General features: G+C 54.0%; 1 protein-coding gene across 5 annotated transcripts in view; it reads left to right on the forward strand.

The window, feature by feature from the left end:
* The window catches only part of LRFN5 (leucine rich repeat and fibronectin type III domain containing 5), a 45,410-nt gene that overhangs the window by 12,234 nt on the left and 5,760 nt on the right, over positions 1–27,416 (forward strand). For 3 of the 5 annotated variants that reach the window (XM_053980480.1, XM_053980481.1, XM_053980483.1), the window contains exons 2-3: positions 22,395–23,802; positions 24,793–26,312. In XM_053980480.1, coding sequence (XP_053836455.1) covers positions 22,415–23,802; positions 24,793–25,723 — 2,319 coding nt within the window. In that variant the 5' untranslated portion in view covers positions 22,395–22,414 and the 3' untranslated portion in view covers positions 25,724–26,312. Of the gene's footprint in view, positions 1–17,728; positions 17,950–22,394; positions 23,803–24,792; positions 26,313–27,416 lie in introns of those variants that run through there. The other 2 variants (XM_053980482.1, XM_053980484.1) reach the window with 2 other exon arrangements.

Raw genomic sequence — 27,416 nt, forward strand, 5'->3', positions numbered from 1 at the left:
TAAAACCCCTGATCCCTTAGCCATTTGTGGCTCTCAAATTTTTAAAACCAGGGAGAGGCATCAGGACGTCATTGCTGCTGCAGAGGTGCCAATGCCTGTGTCACACAGAGGGTTTGTCACATTCTATCCCTATGTTCCCAAGTGTTACCACACTTGGAAGGGCACAGAGCTGATGGCTGGAGCCTCTGCTCTGGGTGTGGGCCGGGTTGTTGTTTGCCAGCCTTGCTTATGGGGACAGCAGGCTTCCAGACAGGATCACTTTGCTTTGCAGGAAGTCTGTCTCAGTATAATTCCAGCTGTGCCCTGGTGGGTGCATGTGTGGAGTGCCCATGTGTGGTAAGGAAATTGTAAAAGTGGCTCTTACACTGGGAGGATGCCGTGAGCACAGCTGTATCTCATTCAGATGATGTGGGAGTGGGGAGATTCTGCTGCAGGAGATCTTTCTCTAGGAGACCGTGCTCTGGGAGATCTGGGGATTTCTTTGTTTACTTTGCGAGTTTAACTGATGGCACATAGCAAAATGCCAAATAACATTCCCTGATTCACATGGGTGAGGCAGAGTGAGGCATTGCCCTGTCCCTCTCCAGTGGTGTGAGCTGTCCTGTGCTGTGGACAGCACTGCTGGATAGGAACCCACTGTCCCTATGTCATCCCGCAGTGCCAGAGCCAGCAGAGGAGCTGTTCTCGTGCCTGGTACTATCCCAGTCCCCTGGAGTTGAAGGTGTTGGCTTCTTTCCCTCAGTCCAGAGCAGGATTTCATGTCTCAGGGGCCTCTCTCCTGAGGGTTGTGTTTCCTGGGCATTCTCCTGGCAGCTTTCCTGTGCTCTCTCTGACACAGCCTGTTGGTGGTTGTGTTCCTCCCAGCAGCTCTTGGGTGGTCTTGGTGGGGTTTTGGGGGCCATGGACCTGATGGTGATGCTTCCTCTGGTCACAGCCATTCTGAGAGTGGCAGCCTCATGCCAGGACGTTTTTACTTTTGGCAAATTTACTCTTGCCCCCAGCAGCCTGATCAAGGGGAAGGTGTCTCTGCCCATGTCAGGGGGCGGAACTGGATGGTCTTCAAGGTCCCTCCCAACTCAAACCATTCTGGGATTCTATGGTCTTTCAGAAGATCCACAAGTCCTGTTCATGGGAGCTGTGTCAGGTCACTGTGCCCACAGAATCAGTGGTGCTGGAGCTGCTGGCTGATGGAAGGACTTGAAAACGAGTCAGTGCTGTGAGCAGGATTGGAAGTGCTGCCCAGGGCATCATTCTGCTCTGCTCTGTGCCCTTACTGGGACACTGAAGTAATTTAGTTTTCTCCAGCTCCCCCACCTCATTCTTAATTAGAAAAGTGAACAAGAGGACCAGACAGCAAAAGAGATAGGCAAGGGAGAGCTTAGATAGCAAAGCTGAGAATTAAAGAAAAAAAGTTATGGATTCCTTAAAGTAAGATTTTTTTTTTTTTTCCAGTGAAAGGCTTTCTTATTAAAAGAGATTCAATTGGCATCAGATCTTTACAGCAGAAATTAAGTGCATGCAAAAGAATTTGTGTATCTCAAGAATCTCTAGTAGGAAGGGCACGATGCCTTTGCTTTTCTGTTGCTTTCTTATATTAATAAGAAAACTTGAATTTAAAGAATGGTGAAAAACTTTAAAAAACCAATCAGCAACAACACAGCTGTTGAAATGTTGGCAAATGGCTGTGGTACTTGTCTGGCACTGGGATCTGCTATGATGTCCCCTCACACTGTGCCAGGACCTGCCCCCTGTCCCTCTGCTGCCACCTGTCCTCCTCCCTGGGGCCACTGGATCCATATTTTAGCCGGGCTCAAGCCTCTGGGTGCTTCCCGAGCTGTAACCAAAGAGCAGCTGCTTCTGTGGCAGGAAGTCACCAGGAAATTGTCAAGGCAAGCTTCTCTGTTAAAAAATGACATTTTTTGGAACACAGAGTGCTCTTCTCAAAGTGTTTCCCATCTGATGACTGTTCCTTGTATTTAGGCCAAGTTTTGGCCTGGGCTGCCCGGGGTGGGGGCTCTGGGGGTCCCTGGAGTATGTGGTGAGAGCCAGGCACCCCGAGCCTGCGGGGACGGCTGCAGGTCCCCTTGTGCCACCAGTGCTGCGGGCTCTGCTGACCCCCGTCAGCTTGGGCATTTGGGCTCTCCAGAAATAATTTTGGAGAAGAAGATGGATCCTTGGTCTGTTCAGAGTGAAACAAAAGTTTAAAAACTCCCAGTGGCGTCCCCTGCCATCATCTCTGTGTTTGTCTCTCACTTTGTCTCATCTCCTCGTGTAAATCCAAGGAGTGTCTGAGCAGCAGGAGTGCCTGTGGGAGTGCCTGGGAATGGTGTTTGGGTCTTGCTCCCTGTGCCCCTGGCACCTGGGACCCTGTTGTGCCTTTGGAAGCTTGGAGCTGTCCCCTCTGTCCCCTCTTCCTCCTGCTCCGTCCCTTCCTGCCAGATCTGCTGGGTCAGTGGTGGGGTGTGACAGGGACATGGCACAGACATGCTCCTGTGCCTTGAGCTGAGGGATGAGTGTTGGAACCAGAAATGCAGGGAGCTTTCAGAGCTTTGGGCCTGTAAACCAAAACTAAGAATTAAACCCAGACCTGGAAAAGGCTCCCAAACTGAGGTGCTAGAAGTGAGAATGTGGATTTGCAGTTTAAAGCAGGGACACATTCAACTAAGGAAAGGAAAGTTTAGAGTTTCAGAGTTTAAGATATAAAAATAAAAGTAGCTCCAGAGGAAAACAAGGAGTTTAGAATGCAGCACTGTGGGTTTGTGTGCCATAACAGGATTGGCTAAGAAAGCTCCCACTGTAGCATGGGTCCATAAGATGAAATATTTAAGGATTAGGTGAAAGCCATAAATATCCTGTTGGCAGTGTTTTGTTGGTCAATAACTCCTTAAAAAGTCTTGTAACTGAGGGTCTTGTGACCTTCTGATCCGTGCAGTGAAGATGTGAGCTGAGCTCACCCTTCCTGCCTGTGTAGAAGATAAGAAAATAAACCACATCATCAAAAACAGCTTAGAGGTCCCATCTCTAACTTACTCAAAACTCCCCACAAGTGAATTATCCCAGGTGAGGAGCAGTGATGTATTTTTAAAGAAAGAGGACATTGTGTGGAGGGCAAAGTGTCTCTCTCTCTCTGCTTTGATTTCTGGGCATAATTTGAAGATAACTCAATTAGCTGCAGTAAAGTCATGCTGATTTACTTGAAGTAAGAGTTTGAGGTTCCTTGTTTTGTTTCTACAAGCATTTCCCTTCACAGTGCTGCTCTGTGTCCTCTTGTGAGAGGGAAACTGTGTAATTTTCCTGATATTAATTAAGATAAGAGACAATTATGCCAAAACGTATTAGAAGGGAAATAAATAAGTGTAAAACATGCCCAAACTCCAGATCACAGTCCCTGGCCTGGCTGCTGGCACAGCGCTGGCACCCTAGGCAGGGGAGCAGGTCTGGGGGCTGAGTGGGGGGGTCTGGCTGTGGTGCCACTTGGGATCCACCTGGGCTTCATCTGCCTTTGAGAATCCTGCTGTTCATACAGGGAGGGGATGCAAGAGAGCGGCTGTGCTGTGCTCACCATGAGCTGAAGTGTGTCTGTGCATGTCCAAGGGTGGCACCACGTGGGCTCCATCCTCTCGTGGCTGGGAGTGCTGGGTGTGAGGAGATGCTGTGTGCCAGAGCTGTGCCAGTTCTGAGTGCTGGAGCTGTGTGCTGGAGCTGTGTGCTGATCCTGTGTGCCAGAGCTGTGTGCTGGTGCTGTGTTCTGGAGCTGTGTGCTGATCATGTGTGCTGTGCTCTGGAGCTGTGTGCTGTGCTCTGGAGCTGTGTGCTGTGCTCTGGAGCTGTGTGCTGATCATGTGTGCTGATCCTGTGTGGTGATCCTGTGTGCTGTGCTCTGGAGCTGTGTGCTGATCCTGTGTGCCAGAGCTGTGTGCTGCAGCTGTGCTCTGGAGCTGTGTGCTGATCATGTGTGCTGTGCTCTGGAGCTGTGTGCTGTGCTCTGGAGCTGTGTGCTGATCCTGTGTGCTGTGCTCTGGAGCTGTGTGCTGATCCTGTGTGCTGATCCTGTGTGCTGATCCTGTGTGCTGATCCTGTGTGCCAGAGCTGTGTGCTGCAGCTGTGCTCTGGAGCTGTGTGCTGATCATGTGTGCTGTGCTCTGGAGCTGTGTGCTGTGCTCTGGAGCTGTGTGCTGATCCTGTGTGCTGATCCTGTGTGCTGATCCTGTGTGCTGTGCTCTGGAGCTGTGTGCTGTGCTCAGGAGCTGTGTGCTGTGCTCTGGAGCTTTGTGCTGATCCTGTGTGCAGGAGCTGTGTGCTGTGCTCTGGAGCTGTGTGCTGATCCTGTGTGCTGTGCTCTGGAGCTGTGTGCTGATCCTGTGTGCTGATCCTGTGTGCTGTGCTCTGTGCCAGTGCTGTGCTCTGTGCCAGTGCTGCCACTGGTGCTCCAGAGCGGGGTCCTGCTGCTGCCTTGCCATGCTGGTGCTGGGCAGGGAAGCACAAGGGCAGGGAATGCAGGTGCTGACCCTGTGAGCTCCATCCCAAACTCCATTCCAGAACTGGAAGGGCTCAGGAGGCAGTGTTGGAGCTGGCAGTGCCCGGGGGTGAGCTGCAGTGCTGAGTTCCTCTTGCTGAAGGCTGAAGGATTCTGTCGTTCCACATGGGCACACTGCAGGGTGCTGTGCAGTCCCAGCCAGCGCTGCTTACCCCTGATGGGACTCAGGAGCTGCCTCTTGAGTTGGTTCAGAGCACAGGTCTGCTCCTGTGAGCCATGGAGAGGTGGTTTGGGTGTGTCGGTATGGGAAAAGGTTGTCAGGATCTCCCAGGATCTCTGCCTTCCCCAGGCCATGGTTGGAATGCAAGATGAAGACTCCTACAGCAGGGTTGCAGGAATGTACTGCGATGGGCAGAGCCTGGCGTGGTCCTCAGCAGCTGCTGTGCAGCTCCTGCACAGCTGGCCTACAGCTGGATTGTGGTGTGAGCAGGGTGGCTGCAGATGTGCAGCCCTTGTGAGGCATTGCTGCGGCCTCGGGGCAGGATCAGCCCCAGCTGTACAGCTGGATTTGGGGTGTGGGTGGCCATCTGTTGGCATCCCTTTCTCGAGTTCTGTGGAAATCTTGCCATAGCAGCACGATTGATCAAATTTTGAAGCAGCAATTAAAATAGGAATTTCTTTGCCAAAGCCTTAAGTATGTCTCTTATCTGAAATGCTCAGACTCTTTGCTGAGTGAAGAACATTAGGACCAAGAGACCCATTAAATTTTCTGGCACAGACAAAGGAGATAAATCGTGCAAACTGATGGGATCGCGTGTGGCAGATCTGATGGTATCTGCTTCATGCTCTGAGATGTAGAGGAGGAAAATTACCTCTCAGAATCATTTCTCTGGGGTAGAAGTTTTGGAAGTGGCTGTCTTTTCTTTTTCCAGAAATCTCTGTAAAGTGGTTTTGGTCTTGTCCAGCTGAAGGGAAACCTGTTTTATTTGCTTATATTACTTTTTCTGTCCTACAAGAAGTTTGATGCGTCTTTTGGAAGCAGAGGAAAGGACACACAGAGGAAAGTGCCACTCTGTCAGCCCTTGCCTGAGCAGTTCACACCATCTCTGGTCATCATGTTCACAAACTTTTCAAGAACTGTCATTCTGATGTAGGTGAGGTCACAAACAGTCGTAGTTCAACTTCTCCTGGTGTCAGTGATGCTGTCCTCCACAAATCCATGGTCTGCAAGTTCAGGAGCTGTGGTTCATTAATGGGAGTAGCTTCAATCAGCTCTGAGTTGTGCTTTCTAGCCAGAGCTTCTGTCACACTGTGACACGAAATAACTCATGCATGGATGCCAGATGCAAAAGGAAAGAAAAAGAACCCAAAAAAGCAAACTTTATTTTCTGACTCCACTATATATACAACAGCAAAAGTGGCAGTGGATTGGAGGGTGAAACTGACACCTCTCCAACCACACTGGGCAAACCAACAGTGCATCAATTCTCTCCTCCCACAAAGAAGAATGGAAAACAACCATTGTTTATATGAACAGTGTGAGAAAACTCAGTAGAAATATGTAAATATCTGAAGGCATGGAAAACTTTTAGAAGAACTTTATAACTCTCAAAAGAACAAGCTTCTATCCTAACAACCAGCAAACACCAGTGCTGCCATTACCCCAGTGGCCCTGACAGCAGGGCTTGTTAATGTGAGGTGACAGGGGATGGAGAAGTGGCTAATTAACAGATGAAATAATGAGGCCCTTGCTCATTAGTTGCCTGGTGGCAACTTGTTTAAAGCTCTGGGTCGGAAGCACCTGCCAGGAGCCAGCAGCGCTGGGCTGGGGCTGCAGGGGGCTGCAGGGGGCTGCAGGGGGCTGCAGGGGGCTGAGTTCCTGCTGCAGCTGCCCTTCTCAGCAGCCTCTCACAGCCCCCACTCCTGCCAGGCCACTGAACTGCACAACCATCGGGGCTGCGAGAGCTTTCCGAGAGCCTCGAGTCCCAGCTGTGCCCCATGCCCGCCTTGTCCCCAGCCCAGAGCTCTCAGTGCCACCTCCAGGAATTCCTGGGACACCTCCAGGGATGGGCACTCCCAAGCTCCCTGGGCCCCCCTTTCAGTGACTGACAGCCCCTTTCCATGAAGAAATTCTTCCTATGCCCAAGGGGTTTAATTCTTTGCTCCACTGCCCAAAAACGTGTCTGCACACTGAGGGTCTTTTTTGTGCCTAAATATTTGTCTTCTGAGATTGGTGGACATTTTCTAATTAACATGTTCAGTATCCTTGGGCCAGGTACCAGGTGCAGGAGGAGGAGTACACCTGAGATACAAACATAAGCCTGTTACAGGGCTGGACCTCACAAGGCACAGTGGGAAATACATTGGGGTGATACAAAAGTTGTCTGTGATTATTTCTGTTCGGCCTTTGCAAAGGAGTAGCGAAATGCAAACTAATGGAAGTTTTTTTCTACTGCTACAGGAGATAAGAAAAAGGTTTAAAAGTGACAGTTTAAGTAAGGCAGTTTGAAAGTGGCAGAGCTGGATAACTGGTACCCAGGAGTATTAAAATAATTGGCCGAGGAGCTCCCTGAGACAGTAATGGTTTATTTTTAACAAATCCTGAAATGCTGAAGATGAACCAGAGGCATGGGAAAAGGCTAATGAAAATTGATAAAAAAATTAAATATTATTTGGTCTAAGGGGAATTGTGCCATCCGCTCCTCCTGGCCTTGATCCCTCTCCCACTGACTCTGCTCTCCTCCCACTCCCCTCCCTCATTGTTTCCACCACAGGCTCTTCCTGCAGACCCGGACAATGAAGCAGTGACATCTCCTGTCCTTGCTGCTGTTGGATATGTTGCTGGGACAGCACGGCCGTGCTCAGCCTCTCTCCCACCCTGTCCTGGCACATTTAATGGCTGGGCAGTGGTTTGGCTGATGCCATCAGAGGCTGTGTGACAGATGCTGATCCTGGACACTGGTTCCAAGGCAGTCCCACAGCCTCTGCCCCCTGCACCAGCCTCTGGTGTCCCCAGCCTGGGAGGTGCCAGCTGGACACCTGTGTGATGTGACCATGTGATGGTGATGGGTGCTGACCCAGCAGATGACCAGTCCCTGTCCCTGAGGGAGGGACACCAGAGGCCCGGTGGATGTTCCTGATCTTGATTCACCAACCCTCATTCCAGGGCCAGGCTGTGCATTTCACAGCCTTCTGGGGTTCTCCTGTCTCCATCCCACCTAACAGCTTTCCTTGCTTGTTTCCTTGTACCTGGAGGCCTCATATCATCTCCAGAGCAGATCCTTAAGCCCTGTGGCTGTTGACTCTGTTGCCTCTCAGCAGTCAGGCGGCAGTTCCGGAGAGAGCTGAGGTGAGCTGACAGCACAGGCTCACCTGTGCTAACCTGTGCTCACCTGTCATTTCCTAACTGTGCACCAGAGATCGCCCAGGTGGCTTCCTGCTGTGTGTTAGCTGTGCCCCCACTGTGCTTTTCCCTCTTTCTGAGAGGGTCACTCCCTGAGTGTGGAGCCCAGCAGAGATGCAGTGAGTTGTGTTGTGAGGCAGCGACGTGAGGGTCCCGCTGAGAGGGGCTGTGGGCAGGGGCTGGGGCCATGGCAGCCTGTGAGCCAGGGGCCATGGCAGCCTGTGAGCCAGGGCCCATGGCAGCCTGTGAGCCAGGGGCCATGGCAGCCTGTGAGCCAGGGGCTATGGCAACCTGTGAGCCAGGGGCCATGGCAGCCTGTGAGCCAGGGGCCATGGCAGCCTGTGAGCCAGGGGCCATGGCAGCCTGTGAGCCAGGGGCCATGGCAACCTGTGAGACAGGGGCCATGGCAGCCTGTGAGCCAGGGGCCATGGCAACCTGTGAGCCAGGGGCTATGGCAGCCTGTGAGCCAGGGCTGGGGCCATGGCAACCTGTGAGCCAGGGCCCATGGCAACCTGTGAGCCAGGGGCCATGGCAGCCTGTGAGCCAGGGGCCATGGCAGCCTGTGAGCCAGGGGCCATGGCAGCCTGTGAACCAGGGGCCATGGCAGCCTGTGAGCCAGGGGCCATGGCAACCTGTGAGCCAGGGGCCATGGCAGCCTGTGAGCCAGGGGCTATGGCAGCCTGTGAGCCAGGGGCCATGGCAACCTGTGAGCCAGGGGCTATGGCAGCCTGTGAGCCAGGGGCCATGGCAGCCTGTGAGCCAGGGGCCATGGCAACCTGTGAGCCAGGGGCTATGGCAGCCTGTGAGCCAGGGGCCATGGCAGCCTGTGAGCCAGGGCTGGGGCTATGGCAGCCTGTGAGCCAGGGGCCATGGCAGCCTGTGAGCCAGGGGCCATGGCAGCCTGTGAGCCAGGGGCCATGGCAACCTGTGAGCCAGGGGCCATGGCAGCCTGTGAGCCAGGGCTGGGGCCATGGCAGCCTGTGAGCCAGGGCTGGGGCCATGGCAGCCTGTGAGCCAGGGCTGGGGCCATGGCAGCCTGTGAGCCAGGGGCCATGGCAGCCTGTGAGCCAGGGGCCATGGCAACCTGTGAGCCAGGGGCCATGGCAACCTGTTGTTGGAACCCAGGACATCCCTCTGGCTGCCCTGGCTGTCTTGAGACCCTGGCAGGTCTCGAGACAAGAAGTCAAAAAACACCTGTGGCTTCAATTTTAGCCTATGAAAAAGCTGCCAACTCTGGATGAGGAATTACAAGCCACAAGGGTTTGAGTAGTGTAATATTTGAATTAACACAGGGTGGAAAAATAGAATTTTGGGGTTTTTTAGAATATAATTCAGGGGGTCAAAATGGAGGAATTTGGGCGTGTCCTAGCCTTCTTTTCCTTCTCCTTGCCCTCCATATCTTGCTGTGATGATGACACTTTTCTGTTGGTTTAAGGTAGAGACACACTGTCCAACATAAATGTTAGGTATTGGTAATAAATTGTAAACATAGTATACGTAACTTTTGATATAAAAGGTAAACACCGCCCGAGAGGGCATGCAGAATGTTATGGCCTCCTTGCTAGCCAGAGCTCGGCAGGTCAGAGAGAAAATATTACAGATAAGAAGAAATAAACAACCTTGAAAAAGCAACTGGAAGCATTCCAGACCTCTTCTTTGGCGATGTTCGGGCTAGGGAAGCAAAGACATTTGCGATCTCTATTGGGGTCACCCTGACCTATAGGAACACTGAGAGAGAAGAAATCCACAGCCTGTGAGCCTGGGCTAGTGCACGGGGCTGTGCTGGGGATCCCCACAGACCCCCCTGGGCACCCCTGAACCCAGCATCTTGTGCCCCAACGTCCCTGCATCCAGGCACCCCTGTGCTGGAGCATGCCTGTGTCTGAGCACATCCCTGTGTCTGCAGCTGAGAGCCCTGTGCCTGAGCCTGTCCTGTCCTTGGCCAGGATCCCTGGGGCAGTGCCTGGCCTTCACTGCCTCCTTCCTTTACTCCTGTCCTCCCCCGACTCCGCCGCTGATCCCAGTTTGCTGTCTGTCCTGCTGCCAGGCTCTGTAACATTTCCTGCAGCTTATCATTACTTTCTTCTGTTCTTATTCCCTATATCAGGAAACCATAAATATGTATTTTAGAGCCGTCAGTTTTTTCGAGCGTGTGGAGTGCTGCCTCCTGAAAAATCCCAGCAGCAGATTTTGAGCCAAAGGGAAGATTGCAAAAATAGTTTCTCCCTTATGGCACATTGAAAGTTTCCCTTTTAGGCGAAATTGCCCAACCCTGACAGATGTATCTGAAGTTTTGAAAAATATGAGTCCCAGTATTTCACTTAAACTGTCATTCTTGGTAAAGGAAAATATTCCTTTTGGTATGCCCATTGATTTCCTTTGGATCTAAACAGGGACTGAGGTCTGTCGGGTTCCTGCTGCAGCTGTGTGGTCAGTGAGCTCCGTGTGTGTGTTGAGCAGCTGTTCCAGGCTGGCTCTGTGGTCAGACTCTGCCCTGAGTTGCTGTGGCAGCTGGAGGGACTGCCCAGAGTCCTGTCCCCTGCCTGTGCTGGGGTCTGAGCCTCTTCAGCACAGATGTGCAGAACATGCAGGAAGAGGGAGGGGGTTCTGCTCTGTGTCGCTCTTTGGTGGGGACTGACCCCTGCTTCTTTCACAGCCTCCAGCTGAGAGGAGGCAGCTCCTGCTCCTGCCTCACCTCCAGAGTCTGGAGTGCCTCAGAGCAGGGTGCCGGGGCAGGGCACGTGCTGCTCCTCCTGCCCCGGCTGCATCGCCAGCAGATGGGAGCAGCTGGGGCCAGGGGCTGGCACTGCCCTGCCCTGCCCTTGCCCTGCTCCTGCTACTCCTGGTGCTGGACACCAGCTGCGTGTGGGGGTGGAAGTGCTTGGAATGTACTCCAGGCTGGAGAGCCTCTGGCAGGGACTCACCTGCTGGGGCAGTGTCACCTCACGTCACCCCTTGGGGGGCTCCCTGCTGGGACACACAGGGCTGTGGTCACCCTTTGGGAGCTCCCTGCTGGGACACACGGGGCTGTGGTCACCCTTTGGGGGGGTCCCTGCTGGGACACACGGGGCTGTGGTCACCCCTTGGGGGATCCCTGCTGGGACACACGGGGCTGTGGTCACCCTTTGGGAGCTCCCTGCTGGGACACACGGGGCTGTGGTCACCCTTTGTGGGGTCCCTGCTGGGACACACGGTGCTCTGGTCACCCTTTGGGAGCTCCCTGCTGGGACACACGGGGCTGTGGTCACCCTTTGGGGGGGTCCCTGCTGGGACACTGGGGGCTGTGGTCACCCTTTGGGGGATCCCTGCTGGGACACACGGGGCTGTGGTCACCCTTTGGGAGCTCCCTGCTGGGACACACGGGGCTGTGGTCACCCTTTGGGGGGGTCCCTGCTGGGACACACGGGGCTGTGGTCACCCTTTGGGGGGGTCCCTGCTGGGACACACGGTGCTCTGGTCACCCTTTGGGAGCTCCCTGCTGGGACACACGGGGCTGTGGTCACCCTTTGGGGGGTCCCTGCTGGGACACACGGGGCTGTGGTCACCCTTTGGGGGATCCCTGCTGGGACACACAGGGCTGTGGTCACCCTTTGGGAGCTCCCTGCTGGGACACACGGGGCTGTGGTCACCCTTTGGGGGGGGTCCCTGCTGGGACACACGGGGCTGTGGTCACCCTTTGGGGGGGTCCCTGCTGGGACACACGGGGCTCTGGCTGTGGCACTGTGCTGGAGGACACTGGGGGCTGCAGCAGCAGCAGCTTTGGGGTGCCCAGGCCCAGGGCAGTGGGTTCTGCTGGGCTCCCTTTCTGGGCTGGTCTCAGCTTTGGACGGAAACATTAAGAAACATTTTCTTAATGTTTCACAGCATGCCAGGGGCCACACAGTCAGTGCCTGTCCTGCCAGGCTGGATTGCCTGGCTTTCCAGATGAGATAACACGGTGGATTAATTAGATAGTGAAGTGCTAATAGCGATTGAAAAGAGATGTGCTTGCTGTGTGCCCCAAGTTTGGATTTATTACTACTACTTTCTGTATGGCCTATTAATTTTTGATGACTTTAGATAAATTGCATTCAGCCTGAAATAAATTAAAATAAGTGCATATAAATCATGTTCTATTCTTGGCTTCTGCAAAACAAATTTCCATTTCATCTCTTGTTGTCCTTCCTTTATTACATGTATCCTGCCGGCGCGTGTCACCCGTTATTGTGATGGAAATGCTTTATCTCCTTGATATTCCCTGGATTTGCCTTTGAAGTGTCAGGGCTGCTGTAGACATGGCACGTCTTAGATCATCTCAGTAGCTAATTTGGCCACATCTGTTTGATTTACCAGTTAACAAACCAGACCTAAATACTAAATAGTGTTCTTCCATGAGAGCGATCTACGGTTTGTACCCAGTACTCCTTGACATTAAATTAAACTTTAGAACTCAAAATCCAGCTTGTTTTATGACTCACATCCTCGAGTGATGTTCAGGCAAGTGTAGAGACAACCCTAATAAACGCCTGGTTTTAGATTGTTTAATTTACTATATGTTTATGTAAGAGTACAGTGACTAAGAAAAGAATTGGCCTTGGTTAATGCTGTGATGGTTGCAAGGTATTATTATGCAGATAATAAATGTCCATCTGGAGTAAATCATTGTTAGTTTACTTTTCATTTAATTTGGCGGGCTGTGCAGAAGCAAGGCCATGGAAGAAATAAGTTATTTTTACAGTGCTTGATAAGACCTGCAGACTGTTCAGGCTTGGAAATCTGCTTATGGTTAATCCCCTGTTTTCTGTGCTGTGTTGTGCTGACAATGTCGCCCTGCACAGTGCTGGTTCCTCTGCTTCTGGTTCCCCCCAGTTAATCTGTGTGTGTTTGGTGGGCATGTTGGGTTTGGCCACAGTGCCCTGGCCAGTACCCCTTCACTCTCATCCCTCTCCCAGTGCCTGTTGGAGAATAAGAGTGTTGGTGCTTTAAAAACGGTGGCATTTGTTGGCAAAGGAAAACTTAATAATAATTTTATTCATAGACTCATAGAATCCCAGAATGGTTTGGTTGGGAAGGGGCCCTTAAAGTCCATCTTGTTCCATGCCTCTGGCATGGGCAAGGACACTTTCCACTAGGCCAGGTTGCTCCAAGTCCTGCCCAATCTCACCTTGAACTTTTCTGGGGATGAGGCATCAATTACCTCATTCTTCCATTATTACATATTTATCACAGCAATAAGTTAGGCATGGCCAGTGCTGGGTATCCTGTACTGCTGTAGGGTGGTGGCAGGGATGGAGAGCTCCAGGGAGTTTGGGGTGTGTGGCAGGTTGTGTATCCACCTGTGTGTCCTGGGGCCTGTCTGCTTACCATTTCCCCTGTGCCCGCCTTGCTCCCCTCAGCACCTCTGGCAACCACAGCTGTGTGGTGTGGTCAACACTTGGAGGGAAGGGGTGGCATCCAAGGGACTGGAACAGGCTGGAGAGGTGGAGTGGGTGAAGCCCAGGAGCACTGAGCCTCGCGGTGCTGAGGCCTCGAACACTGGTCACTGCTCCATGAGGATGTGAGGGCACAGCCAGGATGTGGCCAGGGAATTGTCTGGCTGTGCTGGACCCTGGAGCACCTGCTGCCCTTCCAACCCTCCTGGTGGAGCCTTCCATGGGCAGCCCTGGCAGTTGGCACTTGCCTGGTACCAGTGGGTATTTGACAATAAGATGAGAATCCCAGATTTCTTCGTTGTAAGACTTGCCAGCATGTGGAGCCCTGCTGTTGGGGGCTTGGGCAGGAGGGGCTGCAGAGACAGTGTGCAGGGACAGTGTGCAGGGACAGTGTGCAGGGACAGTGTGCAGGGACAGTGTGCAGGTGAGAGTGTGCAGGGACAGTGTGCAGGTGAGAGTTTGCAGGTGAGAGTTTGCAGGTGAGAGTGTGCAGGGACAGTGTGCAGGGACAGCGTGCAGGGACAGTGTGCAGGGACAGTGTGCAGGTGAGAGTGTGCAGGGACAGTGTGCAGGGAGAGTTTGCAGGTGAGAGTGTGCAGGGACAGTGTGCAGGGACAGCGTGCAGGGACAGTGTGCAGGTGAGAGTTGCAGGTGAGAGTTGCAGGTGAGAGTGTGCAGGTGAGAGTTGCAGGGACAGTGTGTAGGGACAGTGTGCAGGTGAGAGTTGCAGGTGAGAGTGTGCAGGGACAGTGTGCAGGGACAGTGTGCAGGTGAGAGTTGCAGGTGAGAGTGTGCAGGGACAGTGTGCAGGGACAGTGTGCAGGTGAGAGTTGCAGGTGAGAGTGTGCAGGGACAGTGTGCAGGGACAGTGTGCAGGTGAGAGTTGCAGGTGAGAGTGTGCAGGGACAGTGTGCAGGGACAGTGTTCAGGGAGAGTGCAGGGACTGTGCAGGTGACAGTATCTAGGGACAGTGTGCAGGGACAGTGTGCAGGGACAGTGTGCAGGTGAGAGCGAGCCTGTGCCAGGACAGGAGTGGGTGAGGGGCTGGCACAGCTGGCACAGCTGGCGCTGCTGGTGTCCTGCAGCAGTGAGCCAGCAGTTTGGGTGTGCACCCCGAGCTTGGTGCACCCTGTGCTCGTGGGAGGACGTGGCTGGTGCCCTGCCACCACCATGCCCGGGCTGTCTCTGCCTGGGCCTGCGTGCCTGGGACTGCACAGGGTGGTGCTGACCCTGAGGAGCCTCTTCCCCCACAGCAGTGCTCGCCACGTGTCCCTCTGAGCGAGACCTGTGTCTGGAGGGTGTGGGGTGGGTCATGCAGGGCCACTGTGGCTACCTCAGCTTCCTGTACCACCTGGGAATGTATGGCTGGAACAGAGGGATAGAGGAGAGGCAGAGAAAATCCCTTCACATCCCTTCCCTTGTGTTGTGTTCTGATGTTGCAAAAACAGTTTTTGAAATGCCACAATACCCCAATTTAATGCAAATGTTTTGGTAAGTTAAAAGCTGCCTTATTTAAACAATTATTCACTTAGGCCTGGTCTTTTTGGAAGCTGCATGGCTGATGCTGATGTTGGTGTCAGTGCTTGGCATATCTGTGTAATATTTGGTACAGGAACTCCTCAGGAGCTTGAAAGCTTTGTATAGAACCATGGAATGGTTTGGCTTGGAGGGACCTTAAATGTCCTGGTGTTCTGACTTAGAACACCAGTGACATCCCCCTGTGCAGAGCTCTGGCCCTGGCTCCTGCACTGCATGGGGGCTGTGGGGTGCAGGGCTGGTGGGATCAGGGGGATGAGGTTGGAAGCTGTCTGGGATGGCTCTGGCAGCCCTGGCTGGGGTTTGGGAGGGGCTGCAGCTGGGCTGGGAGCTCTCGAGTGCAGGTAGTGGGGCTGTGCTGCTTTCCCTGTGTTGCATACCACTGCAGGGATGATTCCTGGAGGTTGGAGGAAAGGAAGAGGATGGAATTCCTAATGCACATTTTGTAGAAGGGGCAAGTGAAGTGGAACAGCCTGTCCATCTGTCTGTACCTGTGATATTCTCAGAGCTGGGCTGGGCTGGAGTGGAATGGAATGGAGCAGCAGCCCTGGATGCTGGTGGTCATCAGGGTACAAGGACAGTCGTGAATGGTGACAGAATGGTGACAGATGGTGCCAGGGGTTGTACAGGGGCTAGAGGTGCCTTGGGAAGCTGGTGCTCGCTGCTGCTGGGCTGGGAGATACACTGCTGACACCTTCTGCCCCAAGGAGCAGAAGGATGCAAAGGAGAGCCCAGATGGGCTCCTGGCTGTGCCTGCAAAGCTCCAGGTCGTTACACAGCTTAAGCAGCTTGCTGGGTTTGGCAGTGGGCGAGATGGGAGTGCAGAGCTGTCCTCAGAAATGGGAGGCGATGTCTCCAGGTGTGCTTTTATCAGGGGACATTTCTCAGGTGCTGCTCTGTTTTGTGCCTGGTTCAGTGCTTGGTTCAGTGCCTGGTTCAGTGCCTGGTTCAGTGCCCTCTCCCCATCCAGGGAGCAGCAGGAGGTGCCCCCAGCCCGGGCCGTGGCACCCTCGGCATTTCCTCACGCACAGCTATTAATACCTCACCGAGCTGCAGTCGTGCTCTGCTCTGCCGCCTGACTCATTCCCTGGATCACTCTGGCTCTTGTCTGTGGCACCAAAGCTTTGATAAGCTGCCTGCACTGAAGCCCTGCTGGTGCGGGCGACCCCTGTGCTCTGCTGGCTCGGCCTCTGCTCCGGGGCACGGCAGGCGCGGCCAGCTCAGCGGCGTGTGCCAGCTCTCGCGTGTGGCCGTGGGCCCGGGGCTGTGCCAGCAGCAGGTGTGCAGGAGGAGCACTGGAGGTGTGCAGGAGGCACCCTGGGAGTGTGCTGGGAGCGGGCACCGCCTTGTCTGCCACTGTCGGTGCGTGGCAGGCAGTGCTGGCAGTGCTGGCAGTGCTGGCAGTGCCGGCGCCCGAGTGGTCAGGGCAGCTCGCTGGGACTCGTGTGGGGTGAGGCAGGGAGCAGAACGAGAAGGGAAAGGAATGAAATCCTGGGGAATGCCATGTCTCTGCTGCCCCGGCTGTGCTGACCCCAGGGTCACTGTCCCAGGGGGGCTGCCACCAGCCTGCAGCAGGTGGTGCTGGAGGTAAGGGCCAGGGCCAGGGTGGTGCTGGGCACTGCTCTGAGTGCAGCCCTCCTGACCCTGCCTGTGCCTCCTGGGAAGGCTCCAGCATCCTTGTGAAAATGCAGGACACAGAGTACCGTGTCAGCAGAAGTGAAGGGACAATGCCTGGAATGTGCCCATGTCCCTGCTTCTGCTGGAAGCACTCCAGCTGTGACATGTGCACTGCTGCAGGAACCCCATGGGTTTTTCACCTTTCCGAGCACTTGGCATTGTTAGTGTTGTCTGCTGCAGACAATGTGGAGCAATTCTAAAATAAAGTGCTTTAAGAAAAGGATATTCTATTTTTCTCCTCGATTTCTGAACTTTATGGGCATGTTTTTAAGCTGTGTATTACAAGGGCAAGTGCTGAAGCTGTTTGTTGTGTAGAAGACAGGAAACCCAGCAGAAATCCAGAAACTGAGCTTTTGAGGAAGGAACATGCATTATGTCAGGAGGCATTATCCCTGTGTAAGCTGGCAGCATTGCCCCTGGACTTCACTTTGGGCCCTTGCTCCAGCTGCTAAGATTCCCAGAGGTCTGAGGGGTTCATGGCTGTTTGAAGCCCTTTAACTAGGACAGGGGTACAGGATTTCCCAGTCTCATGGCTCCCCATGGGGATTCATCTGTCCAGTCCTATAGCAAGTGTCAAACGTGGTGGCCTTGTGGTCCTGGCTGGTGTTTGTGGATGGTGATCCTGGCCAGCTCAGCGCTGGGTGGCTTAGCACAGCCCCCAAAGCAAACCTCTGGGTGAGTTTCTTTGATTCAAATGGGTTTTTTTTCCTCAGGTACTTTGTTTCCAATTCAGCAAAACCCTCCAACCTTTCTACAAACCACTGACCTTTGTGAAACAGAAGCTCCTTGTTCTCCACTTCACTGGTCCCAGCAGATCCCTTCTACATACCACATTCTGGCATGGCTGCGGGGTGCCTGTGGTGGCTGGTGATTTCCCTTCCTCCATCCCCAGCAGATGAACATCATCAACTTCCAGACTATTTTTTCTTCCATCACGAAACTGAATTTGCAAAGACTCTGAGAATCCTGGGTGGATTCCTTCCCACCAATCCTTCTGGATGGGTGGGAAGGGCTGTCAGTAGCTCTGTGATGACCTCAGCAGTGACAGATGATGTCTGAGCCAGGCCCTGAGCTGGCAGCTGGCTCCAGCAGCTCCCAGTGTGCACACTGGGCATCCCTGGCATGCTGGCCATCCACAGAGGAAGTGGATGTTGTGGAAGTTGTTTGCTAATTAATGGCTGTCTTATGGATTCTGCTGCTCCCATGTGTTGCATGATCCACAATATGTAAATGACCCTTTGGAGCGCTGGGCACACTGGCAGGTGCTGAGATGCAGCACTTCATCTCCCAAAAAGGAGGAGGCAAAACCCCCAGCATGCAGTATGCTGGGCACAAGGAGCCATCGCATCACGTGGCATTTCAGTCCTGGGTTCCTTGGATCCATTCCAGGCAGGAATTTCAAATTCATTAGCACTTCAGCTGACCTCTGTCTGCTGCTAGAACAGGTGGGTAGTTATCCCATGGCCTGCTGTTGACTGGGTGCCAGGCTGTGCCTGCTGCTCGCCCTGGCACTGCTGGCACTGCTGGCACTGCTGCGGGGGCTCAGAACGGCTGTGCCCCACTGGGGCTGGGCTCACTCTGGCCGTTCCCCAGCACCTGTCAGAGGTTTGTGGTGGGAGTCTGCCCTTAGGAGGTGCTGGTCAGAGGGTCTGGGTGTGCCCCAGGATGCAGCAGGGCTGTTGGGCTGTCACCCAGGAGCGGGTGGCTGTCACCCAGCAGGGGCGGGTGGCTCCTCTGGAAGTGGTGGAAATCCTCTGGTGGGTCTCACAGAGCCACGTGTGGTGCTGGAGCTGGAGAGTGCCCTAGCTGTCCCTACACCCTGCCCGTGTGTGGGCCTGGTCCCATGCCAGCTCAGGGTTCCTCCTCTGTGCGGGGACGGCTGTTCTGCAGCTGCCAGGCTGGGGCCAGAGCGTGCCTGGCATCCGTGGGGAGGGAACTGGAATGGAATGGAATGGAATGGAATGGAATGGAATGGAATGGAATAGAATGGGATGGAATGGAATGGAATGGAATGGGATGGGATGGTGGTGTGTGTTCCAGAGCCAGGCTGACCTGGAATGGAATGGAGGTGTGTGTTCAGAGCTGGAATGGAATGGAGGTGTGTGTTCCATAGGTGGACTGGGCTGGAATGGAGGTGTGTGTTCCAGAGCTGGGCTGGGCTGGAATGGAGGTGTGTGTTCCATAGGTGGGCTGGGCTGGAATGGAGGTGTGTGTTCCATAGGTGGGCTGGGCTGGAATGGAGGTGTGTGTTCCATAGGTGGGCTGGGCTGGAATGGAGGTGTGTGTTCCATAGGTGGACTGGGCTGGAATGGAGGTGTGTGTTCCAGAGCTGGGCTGGGCTGGAATGGAGGTGTGTGTTCCATAGGTGGACTGGGCTGGAATGGAGGTGTGTGTTCCAGAGCTGGGCTGGGCTGGAATGGAGGTGTGTGTTCCAGAGCTGGGCTGGAGGTAGCCTGAAGGCCAGAAGACCTGTGGGAAACACCTGGCAGGGGAAGGACCATGGGAGTGTCAACCACTGTGTGGGGACATGCCACCTGAGAGTGGCTGGGGGAAGGTGGGCAGGGGTGACAGTGCTGGAGGGGTCCCTGCCTCCACGAGCCTTGGCCCTGCCCAACCACTGTCAGGCCTGCTCCATACCTGAGAAATGGGGGGAGGAGAAGACTTCCTCTGCTCGGAGACAGGAGCAGCAGTCTGGGGACTCCAGTCAGTCCCCTCCAGCCGATGGGGGAAGGGTGGAGGGGCTCCCAGCCCCCTCAGTGTGCTGGGGCTCACAGCTTCCTGGCTCTTTGCAGACACAGTTCCCACTCTGTGTGACCATAAGCCATGCAGCCCACAGCAACTCAAACTTAGGTTTTATAGACAGATGAATAACTCAAAATGATCAAATGTAGCAACGGAATGGATGTAAAGAGTAGTATATGTGAGAGGCTTTTTTTGTGAATCACAAATGTCACATGAAGAGCTTGACTACCCTTGTCCTATTGCAGGCACCGAGCAGAATGAGCAGTGCCCACCTTCCCAGGAAGCTGGCATTTGTTTTATGTATGAATGCAGTTTCCTTCCTGTTTTGTTATCTTTCAAGCAAGTAATGAGAATCACACACTGCTTTCATTAGTCAAAAAGGTGTTTTCTGCAATGAGCTCTAAGCCATGTCAGCGCTGCTATCTCTGCAAATTATCTGTGTGGGGGATGAGGTGTGCTGGCAGAGGAGGGGACACATGCTCAGGCTGACTTCCAGCAGGTGTGGTTTTGATGGCTGTCCTCCTAAGGCAGCAGGTCCTGCAGTTGGTATTGTCTGGAATGCGTCAGTGGTGGGGCACAGCCACAAGGCTGCTGCACCGAGCACTTTGGGAGGAAATGCTCTGTGTGTTTTCAGCAAGGAGGTGAAATGTTTGTGCTGCCACCGCAGCAAGGGATGATGCCCTGGCTGGGGAGGATGGGCTATCCCCATCCCTGCACAGCCTGGGACACCAGCTTCCTCATGTAGATCCAGGTGTGGCTTTGCTGTTTCCATCAGTTGAGGCATCCAGATGCCAAATCCTCACTGGTCTTCGTTGCAGTCAGGGCTGGTGGGTGGGTGCTCAGCACTCTGATCCACCAGGACCTTTCCATAAGCACCCCGTGCTCTGAGGGCTCCATCCCTCCTCCTAATTCAGTGTCATTGGCAGATGTATGTGGGGTGCACTTACCTCCCTGCCCAGGTCACTGAGAGCGACACGGGAGAGGACTGTCCCTGAACCCAGGTCAGGGGAGACAGTGCTGGCCACTGGCCACTGGCCAGTCTTGCCCATTTACTGCAGCCCTTTGAGCCTGATGTTCACTGATGGCATTGCATCCAGCTCTATCCATATGCTGGGCATTTGACCTGAGGATACTGGCAAAGGCAATATCCAAAACTCTCTTAACATCCAAAAACCCACCTCTGCTGGTAGGTAACTTTTTGGTAACCTTGTCATCCCAGCTGTTGTTTAAATAGTTTCATCTTTGAATGGTTTTTCCAAACTCCTGAACTTGCTGATTTGGGTTCAAGCTTGTGTTAGTGTTGGGTAGCTCTGGCAGTGGACTTGGCTGAATCCAGGCACATGGCTTTAATCACAGCCATGAATCTGAGCTGGCAGCCTTAAGTTAGCAAGTTTACATGAGCGTGGTGTCCCCAGCCAAGGCTGTCCAGGGACCCCAGTGGCTGTGCTGCAGGTGCCCTGAGCTGCTGAATCCATTCAATCTAGGACTTAGCAGGTGTGCATTAAAGGAGCAAAGTCCTGCCTGGAAAGGACAGGTGGCAGTCCCTGGCCATGGAGTGCAGCTCCTGCTTTGGGAGGTGGCTGCTGGGTGACACCAGTGGGGGTTGGGGGCTGCAGCAGCCAGTTTCCTTCACTGCTTGGCCACTCTGATTTGCAGTGCTGTCATGAAAGTGAGTCCACAGAACATACCTGAATACTGCCATGGCACTTTGCTTTTTGCCACAAGTCATGGCAGCAAGAATGGTGCTGGTGATGCTGGTTATGGGAGCAGCTCCCAGCACTGCCCACAGCAGCAGACTCCGCTTTGGACCACAGTAGCAGGCTTTTATTTTTCCAGTGGGAACTCAAAAGTTGGAGTAGTCCTGAATACTTGCAGTCCCCAGAAGTATCAGGAAAAAGTACATTGATTGCTGAAAAGCAGGGTTTAGGGCTGGTATTTTTGCTAATAATTTTGTTGCCTCTGCTTGCATGGCACCACAAATTTGGTTTGGGTTATGGATGGACCGGACAACAGGAGCAATAATTGTTACTCTAACATTAAATGTCTTTAAATATCAATGACGATTCAAGAGTTCTGGTTCTGGCTAGCTGTGAAACTGTATTTCAGCTGAGCTTCATTAACGCGTCTCTGGGGTGGTAATGGGTCTGAGTAATCTGATCTGAGCATGTCTAATTGTGCCGGTCCCAAAGGGAGCCGAGTGCTTCAGTCGCAGCGTGGAGCCCCTCCGAGCACCGCTGCTCGCAAAGGCACAGGTTCCCGTGGGTGCTTCTCCACGGGACCGTGCTCCCGCCTGTTCCACAGAGGAGCATCCCCAGCCCGCCCGCCCGTGCCACGAAGCCTCTGGCGTAGCCACTGGTGGGAGATCTCGCTGAGCTGGCGTGGGCACTGCTGCTGCCGGCCCTGCTCCCACTCGCCACGAGGAGCGTGAGTGATAAAGCTGCTTGAACCGCTGGGCTTCCCAGGGGAGCCGGAAAGCTGTGATCAGCTAAAATTAGCCCAAGATCCGTTTTTATTTAGATCTCTGTTGTGGGGGCTTTTCTTGGGTTTTTGTTTTGTTTTGTTTTCTGTTTTTTTTTTTTTTTTACTTTGTTTTATTTACATTTTTGGGGTTTGAATGACATAAAATCAGCTCCTTCTGAGTTTATTCTGAAAATAGCATTAAGAGCTTAAATGTTCAGTGGAGATGGCTGTAAACCCATTGAGCTGCTGCAATTTCAAGGCCGCTGAGAGTTTCAGCTTAGCAAGTGAAGCACACATGAACCACTCCTCATTTTCTATACCTGGACATTTGTCACTGTGGCCAACAGCCTGGGAGGTCAGGGGCTCTGGTGGGATGTGGAGGTGCGCTGGGCAGCAGGATGGGCTCTAGCAGCAGGGGCCCGAGGGGCGGCTTCCCAATCGCTTTGTCATTTGTATGCGAGTGTCGGTGTGTATACATGGATCTGCAAACATCCCTGACTCTCAGCTGTACTCCTGGGAGGCACTCTTGTGTCGGGATGGGGGGATGAAGAAAAACCAGGTAACACAGGGAGCGTGACTTGCTGCTACCTGAACTTCAGTTCCGTGGTTTAACCACAGACTGTCTTGGCTCTTTTATTATGTCTGTCTTATCTCACAGAGCCTAACCACTGTCTGCTCTCCCTTGCAGGCTCTTGAATCTGTTCTACAATGGAAAAACTGCTTTTGTTTCTGCTGTTCATTGGCGTAGTGGTGCGAGCTCAGATCTGCCCCAAGCGCTGCGTCTGTCAGATCTTGTCTCCAAACCTCGCCACCCTCTGTGCCAAGAAAGGGCTCTTGTTCGTTCCTCCCAACATTGACAGGAGGACCGTGGAGCTGCGGCTGGCAGACAACTTTGTTACAAACATTAAAAGGAAAGACTTTGCCAACATGACCAGCCTGGTAGACCTGACGCTGTCCCGGAATACAATCAGTTTTATCACACCTCACGCGTTTGCCGACCTGCGCAATTTGCGGGCTCTGCATTTGAACAGCAACCGATTGACTAAGATCACTAATGACATGTTCAGTGGGCTCTCCAATCTCCACCACTTGATACTGAACAACAATCAGCTGACTTTAATTTCTTCCACAGCTTTCGATGATGTTTTAGCTCTCGAGGAATTGGATTTGTCTTACAACAATCTGGAAACCATCCCTTGGGATGCCGTGGAGAAAATGGTCAGTTTGCACACTCTCAGTCTTGACCACAACATGATTGACCATATTCCTAAGGGGACCTTCTCCCACCTCCACAAGATGACCAGGTTGGACGTCACATCCAACAAACTGCAGAAGCTGCCGCCTGATCCGCTCTTCCAGCGCGCTCAGGTGCTGGCAACCTCAGGAATTATCAGCCCCTCAACATTTGCGCTGAGCTTTGGTGGGAACCCCTTGCATTGCAACTGTGAGCTTTTGTGGCTGAGGCGCCTTTCCAGGGAGGATGACCTGGAGACCTGTGCCTCTCCTACACTGCTGTCCGGCCGGTACTTCTGGTCGATCCCTGAGGAGGAGTTCCTCTGCGAGCCCCCGCTCATCACCCGGCACACCCACGAGCTGCGGGTGCTGGAGGGGCAGCGGGCAGCCCTGCGCTGCAAGGCCCGGGGTGACCCCGAGCCAGCAATCCACTGGATTTCACCTGAGGGCAAACTGATTTCCAATGCGACCAGGTCCACGGTGTACGACAACGGGACGCTTGACATCCTTATCACAACGGTGAAGGACACGGGCTCCTTCACCTGCATTGCTTCCAACCCAGCGGGGGAGGCCACGCAGACGGTGGACCTGCACATCATCAAACTCCCCCACTTGCTGAACAGCACAAACCACATCCATGAGCCTGACCCAGGCTCCTCGGACATCTCCACATCCACCAAGTCGGGCTCCAATGCGAGCAGTAGCAACGGGGATACTAAAGTCAGCCAGGATAAGAAGGTGGTCGTTGCGGAAGCGACATCCTCCACGGCTCTGCTGAAGTTCAATTTTCAGAGGAATATACCTGGGATACGTATGTTTCAAATCCAGTACAATGGTACTTACGATGACTCCCTTGTTTACAGGTAAGGCAGCCCCAGCCTGCCCTTGTGGGATCGTGCTGGGTGCTCGGTGCTGGCGTGTGGCCCTGGCCTGGGCAGCCCCTCTGCTGGAATTCCTGTGCCATGCCTTGCCAGCTGAGCGGAACCCAGCCCCGGCAGCTCGTGGTGGGAGCCTCAGGAAGGACTCGTGCCATTTCTAATCACAAATGGGAAAATTACTTAGAACAGTGTTATTTTTAGATAATCCAAATGGACCTCTAATCCTCTGAACTGATCTGAGAAAGGTTGTGAAGGTAGATGGATTAAACGGTTCCTAATGTGCTCGTCTTTGTGGCAGCACAGGGAGGACAGTGTCTGTGAGTTCCTCACAGCACTTTCTTGTGATGCCTGTGCTGGGGAAGTGCAGGGGGGCTCTGTGCTGCCAGGTGTAGCTGTTGCACCCTTCAGCACTGGCTTTGCTTGTTCATTCCTTCTGTGAATTTCTTTATCCATTACTAGGACAAGGGGTGCTGGCTTTAAACTGAAAGAGAGTAGATGTTGATCAGATAACTGAAAAAAATTCTTCACTGTGAGGACAGTGAGACGCTGGCACAGGTTCCTCAGAGATGCTGTGGGTCCCCCATCCATGGAAGCGTCCAAGGCCAGGCTGGATAGGGCTTGGAGCAACCTTGTCCAGTGGAAGGTGTCCCTGCCCATGGCAGGAGGGTGAACTAGATGGTCTTTAAATGTTGCTTCCAACCCAAGCCATTCTGTGATCCTGTGTTCTGTGTTTTTGGTGTGGTTGATCTAATGGGGGGCTCTGCCATGCTGAGCCATGCCGGGCGCCTTGGTAATCACTGCTGTCACATCAAAGGCCAGGCAGGAGCTGCTGGGGGAGTGGAGATCAGCCCCACGGGGACAGTGGACAGACAAGCCCAGCGTGGTGGTGCCCAGTATGGCCTGGGCTGCCCCACAGGGTGGGAAGGTGCCGGTGTGTCCGCCAGGTTCATTCACACTGGTTTCCTTCTCCCCCAGAATGATACCTCCCACGAGCAAAACCTTTCTGGTCAACAACCTGGCTGCGGGGACGATGTACGACCTGTGTGTCCTGGCCATCTACGATGACGGGATCACCTCGCTGACGGCCACCAGAGTCGTGGGCTGCACGCAGTTCACCACCGAGCAGGATTATGTGCGCTGCCACTTCATGCAGTCCCAGTTCCTGGGCGGGACCATGATTATCATCATTGGTGGGATCATTGTAGCGTCCGTGCTCGTGTTCATCATCATCCTCATGATCCGCTACAAGGTGTGTAACAACAACGGGCAGCAGAAGGCCACCAAGGTCAGCAACGTGTACTCGCAGACGAACGGGGCGCAGATCCAGGGCTGCAGCGGGGTGCTGTCGCAGTCCATGTCCAAGCAGGCTCTCGGGCACGAGGAGGGCATCCAGTGCTGCAAGGCTGCCAGCGATGGTGTGACACAGTCACCAGACACCGGCTCCAGCCAGGACTCAGCCACCACTACCTCCGCTTTGCCTCCCGCCTGGACTTCCAGCACTTCCCTCTCACAGAAGCCGAAGCGAAAGTCGGGGCCAAAGCCCGGCAGCGAGCCGCAGGGCGAGGCTGGCGGCAGCGCCGAGCCCCAGAACTCGAACAGAAATAACTCCACGGCCCTGCAGCTAGCCAGCCGGCCCCCCGACGCGGCCCCCGCGGCCCACACGTACAAAAGAGCACAATCAAAGCCAAGTAAGTTCCTCACGCTGCCGGCCGACGCGTCCCGAGCCAAGCGCCGGCGCTCGCTGGGCGGTGAGCTGCTGGAGCCCCGCGGCGCCGGCGCCGGCGGCCTGCGCTCCAAACGGAGCATGTCCATGAACGGGATGCTGGTCCAGGCAGACTGCGCCGGGGCCCAGAGCGGAAAAGCAACTTTCTCCAGTTCTGAGTGGATATTGGAAAGCACTGTGTGACCTGCTTTTTTTTTTCTTTTTTCTTTTTTTTTTTTTTTTTTTAAATTTTTATTTTAACTAAAACCACCAAACATTGTGTGAAACTCCCTTTTCCAGGGAATTGGATTTGGATGTCCACTGCTGTCTCTCTGATTAATGGCTTGTTCATGCGGGGTTCTGTATAAGCCACCCAGTGCACACGGGGGTTTATTTAGTTTTTGTTTCGTTTTATTTAATATCAAAACCGAAGGCAACATTAAAAAAAAAAAAAAAAAAAAAAAAGGAAAAAAAGATTAAGGGGCGAAAAAAAGCACGAAACAGCACCAGTGCCTTCCCTGCTCTAGGACTGGCTTCCTGGTTCTGCAGTAGCAGAAAACAAAAGAGAGAGTTTTCACAGAAAAAGCCTTTTATAAAGGAAATGCAATTTCCTCCAAGCTAACAAATAACCACTTCTGGATCAATCAGTAAAATGATATTTTTTAAACCGGTCAGACTGTATATTTCTTTTCCGTGACTATGGTGTTGCCTTTGTTTTTAGGCAGATGCTGTACAGGAGCAACAACGCTGTGTTGTTATGTTGTGTAAAATAAAATATTCACTCGGTACGCCAGCCAGCCTCGCGGTGACTGCCCTGCCGGAGCCGGGCCGGGGCTGTGGTGCTGCGGAGCTCCCCCCGTGGGGCTGGGGGCAGCACAAGCAGGCACCAGGGCGCGGCTCCGTTCCCCTGCGCCGGTCTGGCCGGCCGGGGCTGGGCACTGCTGGAGCACTGGGGTCCCACAGCGGCTCTCCCTGGAAGGTGCCCGACCCACGGTCCCAGAGCACCCAGATCTGCACCCTGATCCTGCGGGGCAGGCAGCGCCCTGCCCTGCAGCTCTGGGGAGGGAGCAGGGCTGGGGCGCCTCGGGGTGCAGGGCACAGCTGAGCAGGGCCATGGGCAGGGCCAGCAGGCGGCCGGGGGGCAGGCAGGTGGACAGGCAGAGGGGCAGGCAGAGGGGCAGGTGGGCAGGCAGAGGGGCAGGTGGGCAGGCAGAGGGGCAGGTGGGCAAACAGAGGGGCAGGTGGGCAGGCAGGGGGGCAGGCAGGTGGAAAAGCAGGTGGGCAGGCAGAGGGGCAGGTGGGCAGGCAGAGGGGCAGGTGGGCAGGCAGGGGGGCAGGCAGGTGGAAAAGCAGGTGGGCAGGCAGAGGGGCAGGTGGGCAGGCAGAGGGGCAGGTGGGCAGGCAGGGGGGCAGGTGGGCAGGCAGAGGGGCAGGCAGGTGGGCAGGTGGGCAGGCAGGTGGAAAAGCAGGTGGGCAGGTGGGCAGGCAGGGCTGCAGCTGGCTGGGTCGTGGCCATTCAGCACCTCGGCTGGTCAGGTGGTGACGGTCATCTCCTGCTCTCCTAGACTCCTGGGGCATATTTTCTCTGAACTTTATGGTTGGGTCCAGTTCTTTTCAGTCCCCGAGAGAATTGAAGGGCCTGGAAGATGATGGTTTCACCTTTAAGCTGCTCTTAATTGCAGTGTCTGGGAGATAGAGTGATTTTGGGCCACTCTGTGGGGGCAGAACCCCGCAGCAGCAGGGGACAGCAGGCGCAAATTTCGTTGTGTGGATGGCAGCTGCTCTGCTCACTGTAAAGGGAAGCCTGCAGTTAATATTAATTAAACTCATATGGTCATCATATTCAAATTAGAGACAGCTTAACTCTGAATATTTGAGCATTGTGCATTCTCAGATG

The sequence above is a fragment of the Vidua macroura genome, chromosome 6 (genome assembly GCF_024509145.1).
Source record: "Vidua macroura isolate BioBank_ID:100142 chromosome 6, ASM2450914v1, whole genome shotgun sequence".
NCBI lineage: Eukaryota > Metazoa > Chordata > Aves > Passeriformes > Viduidae > Vidua > Vidua macroura.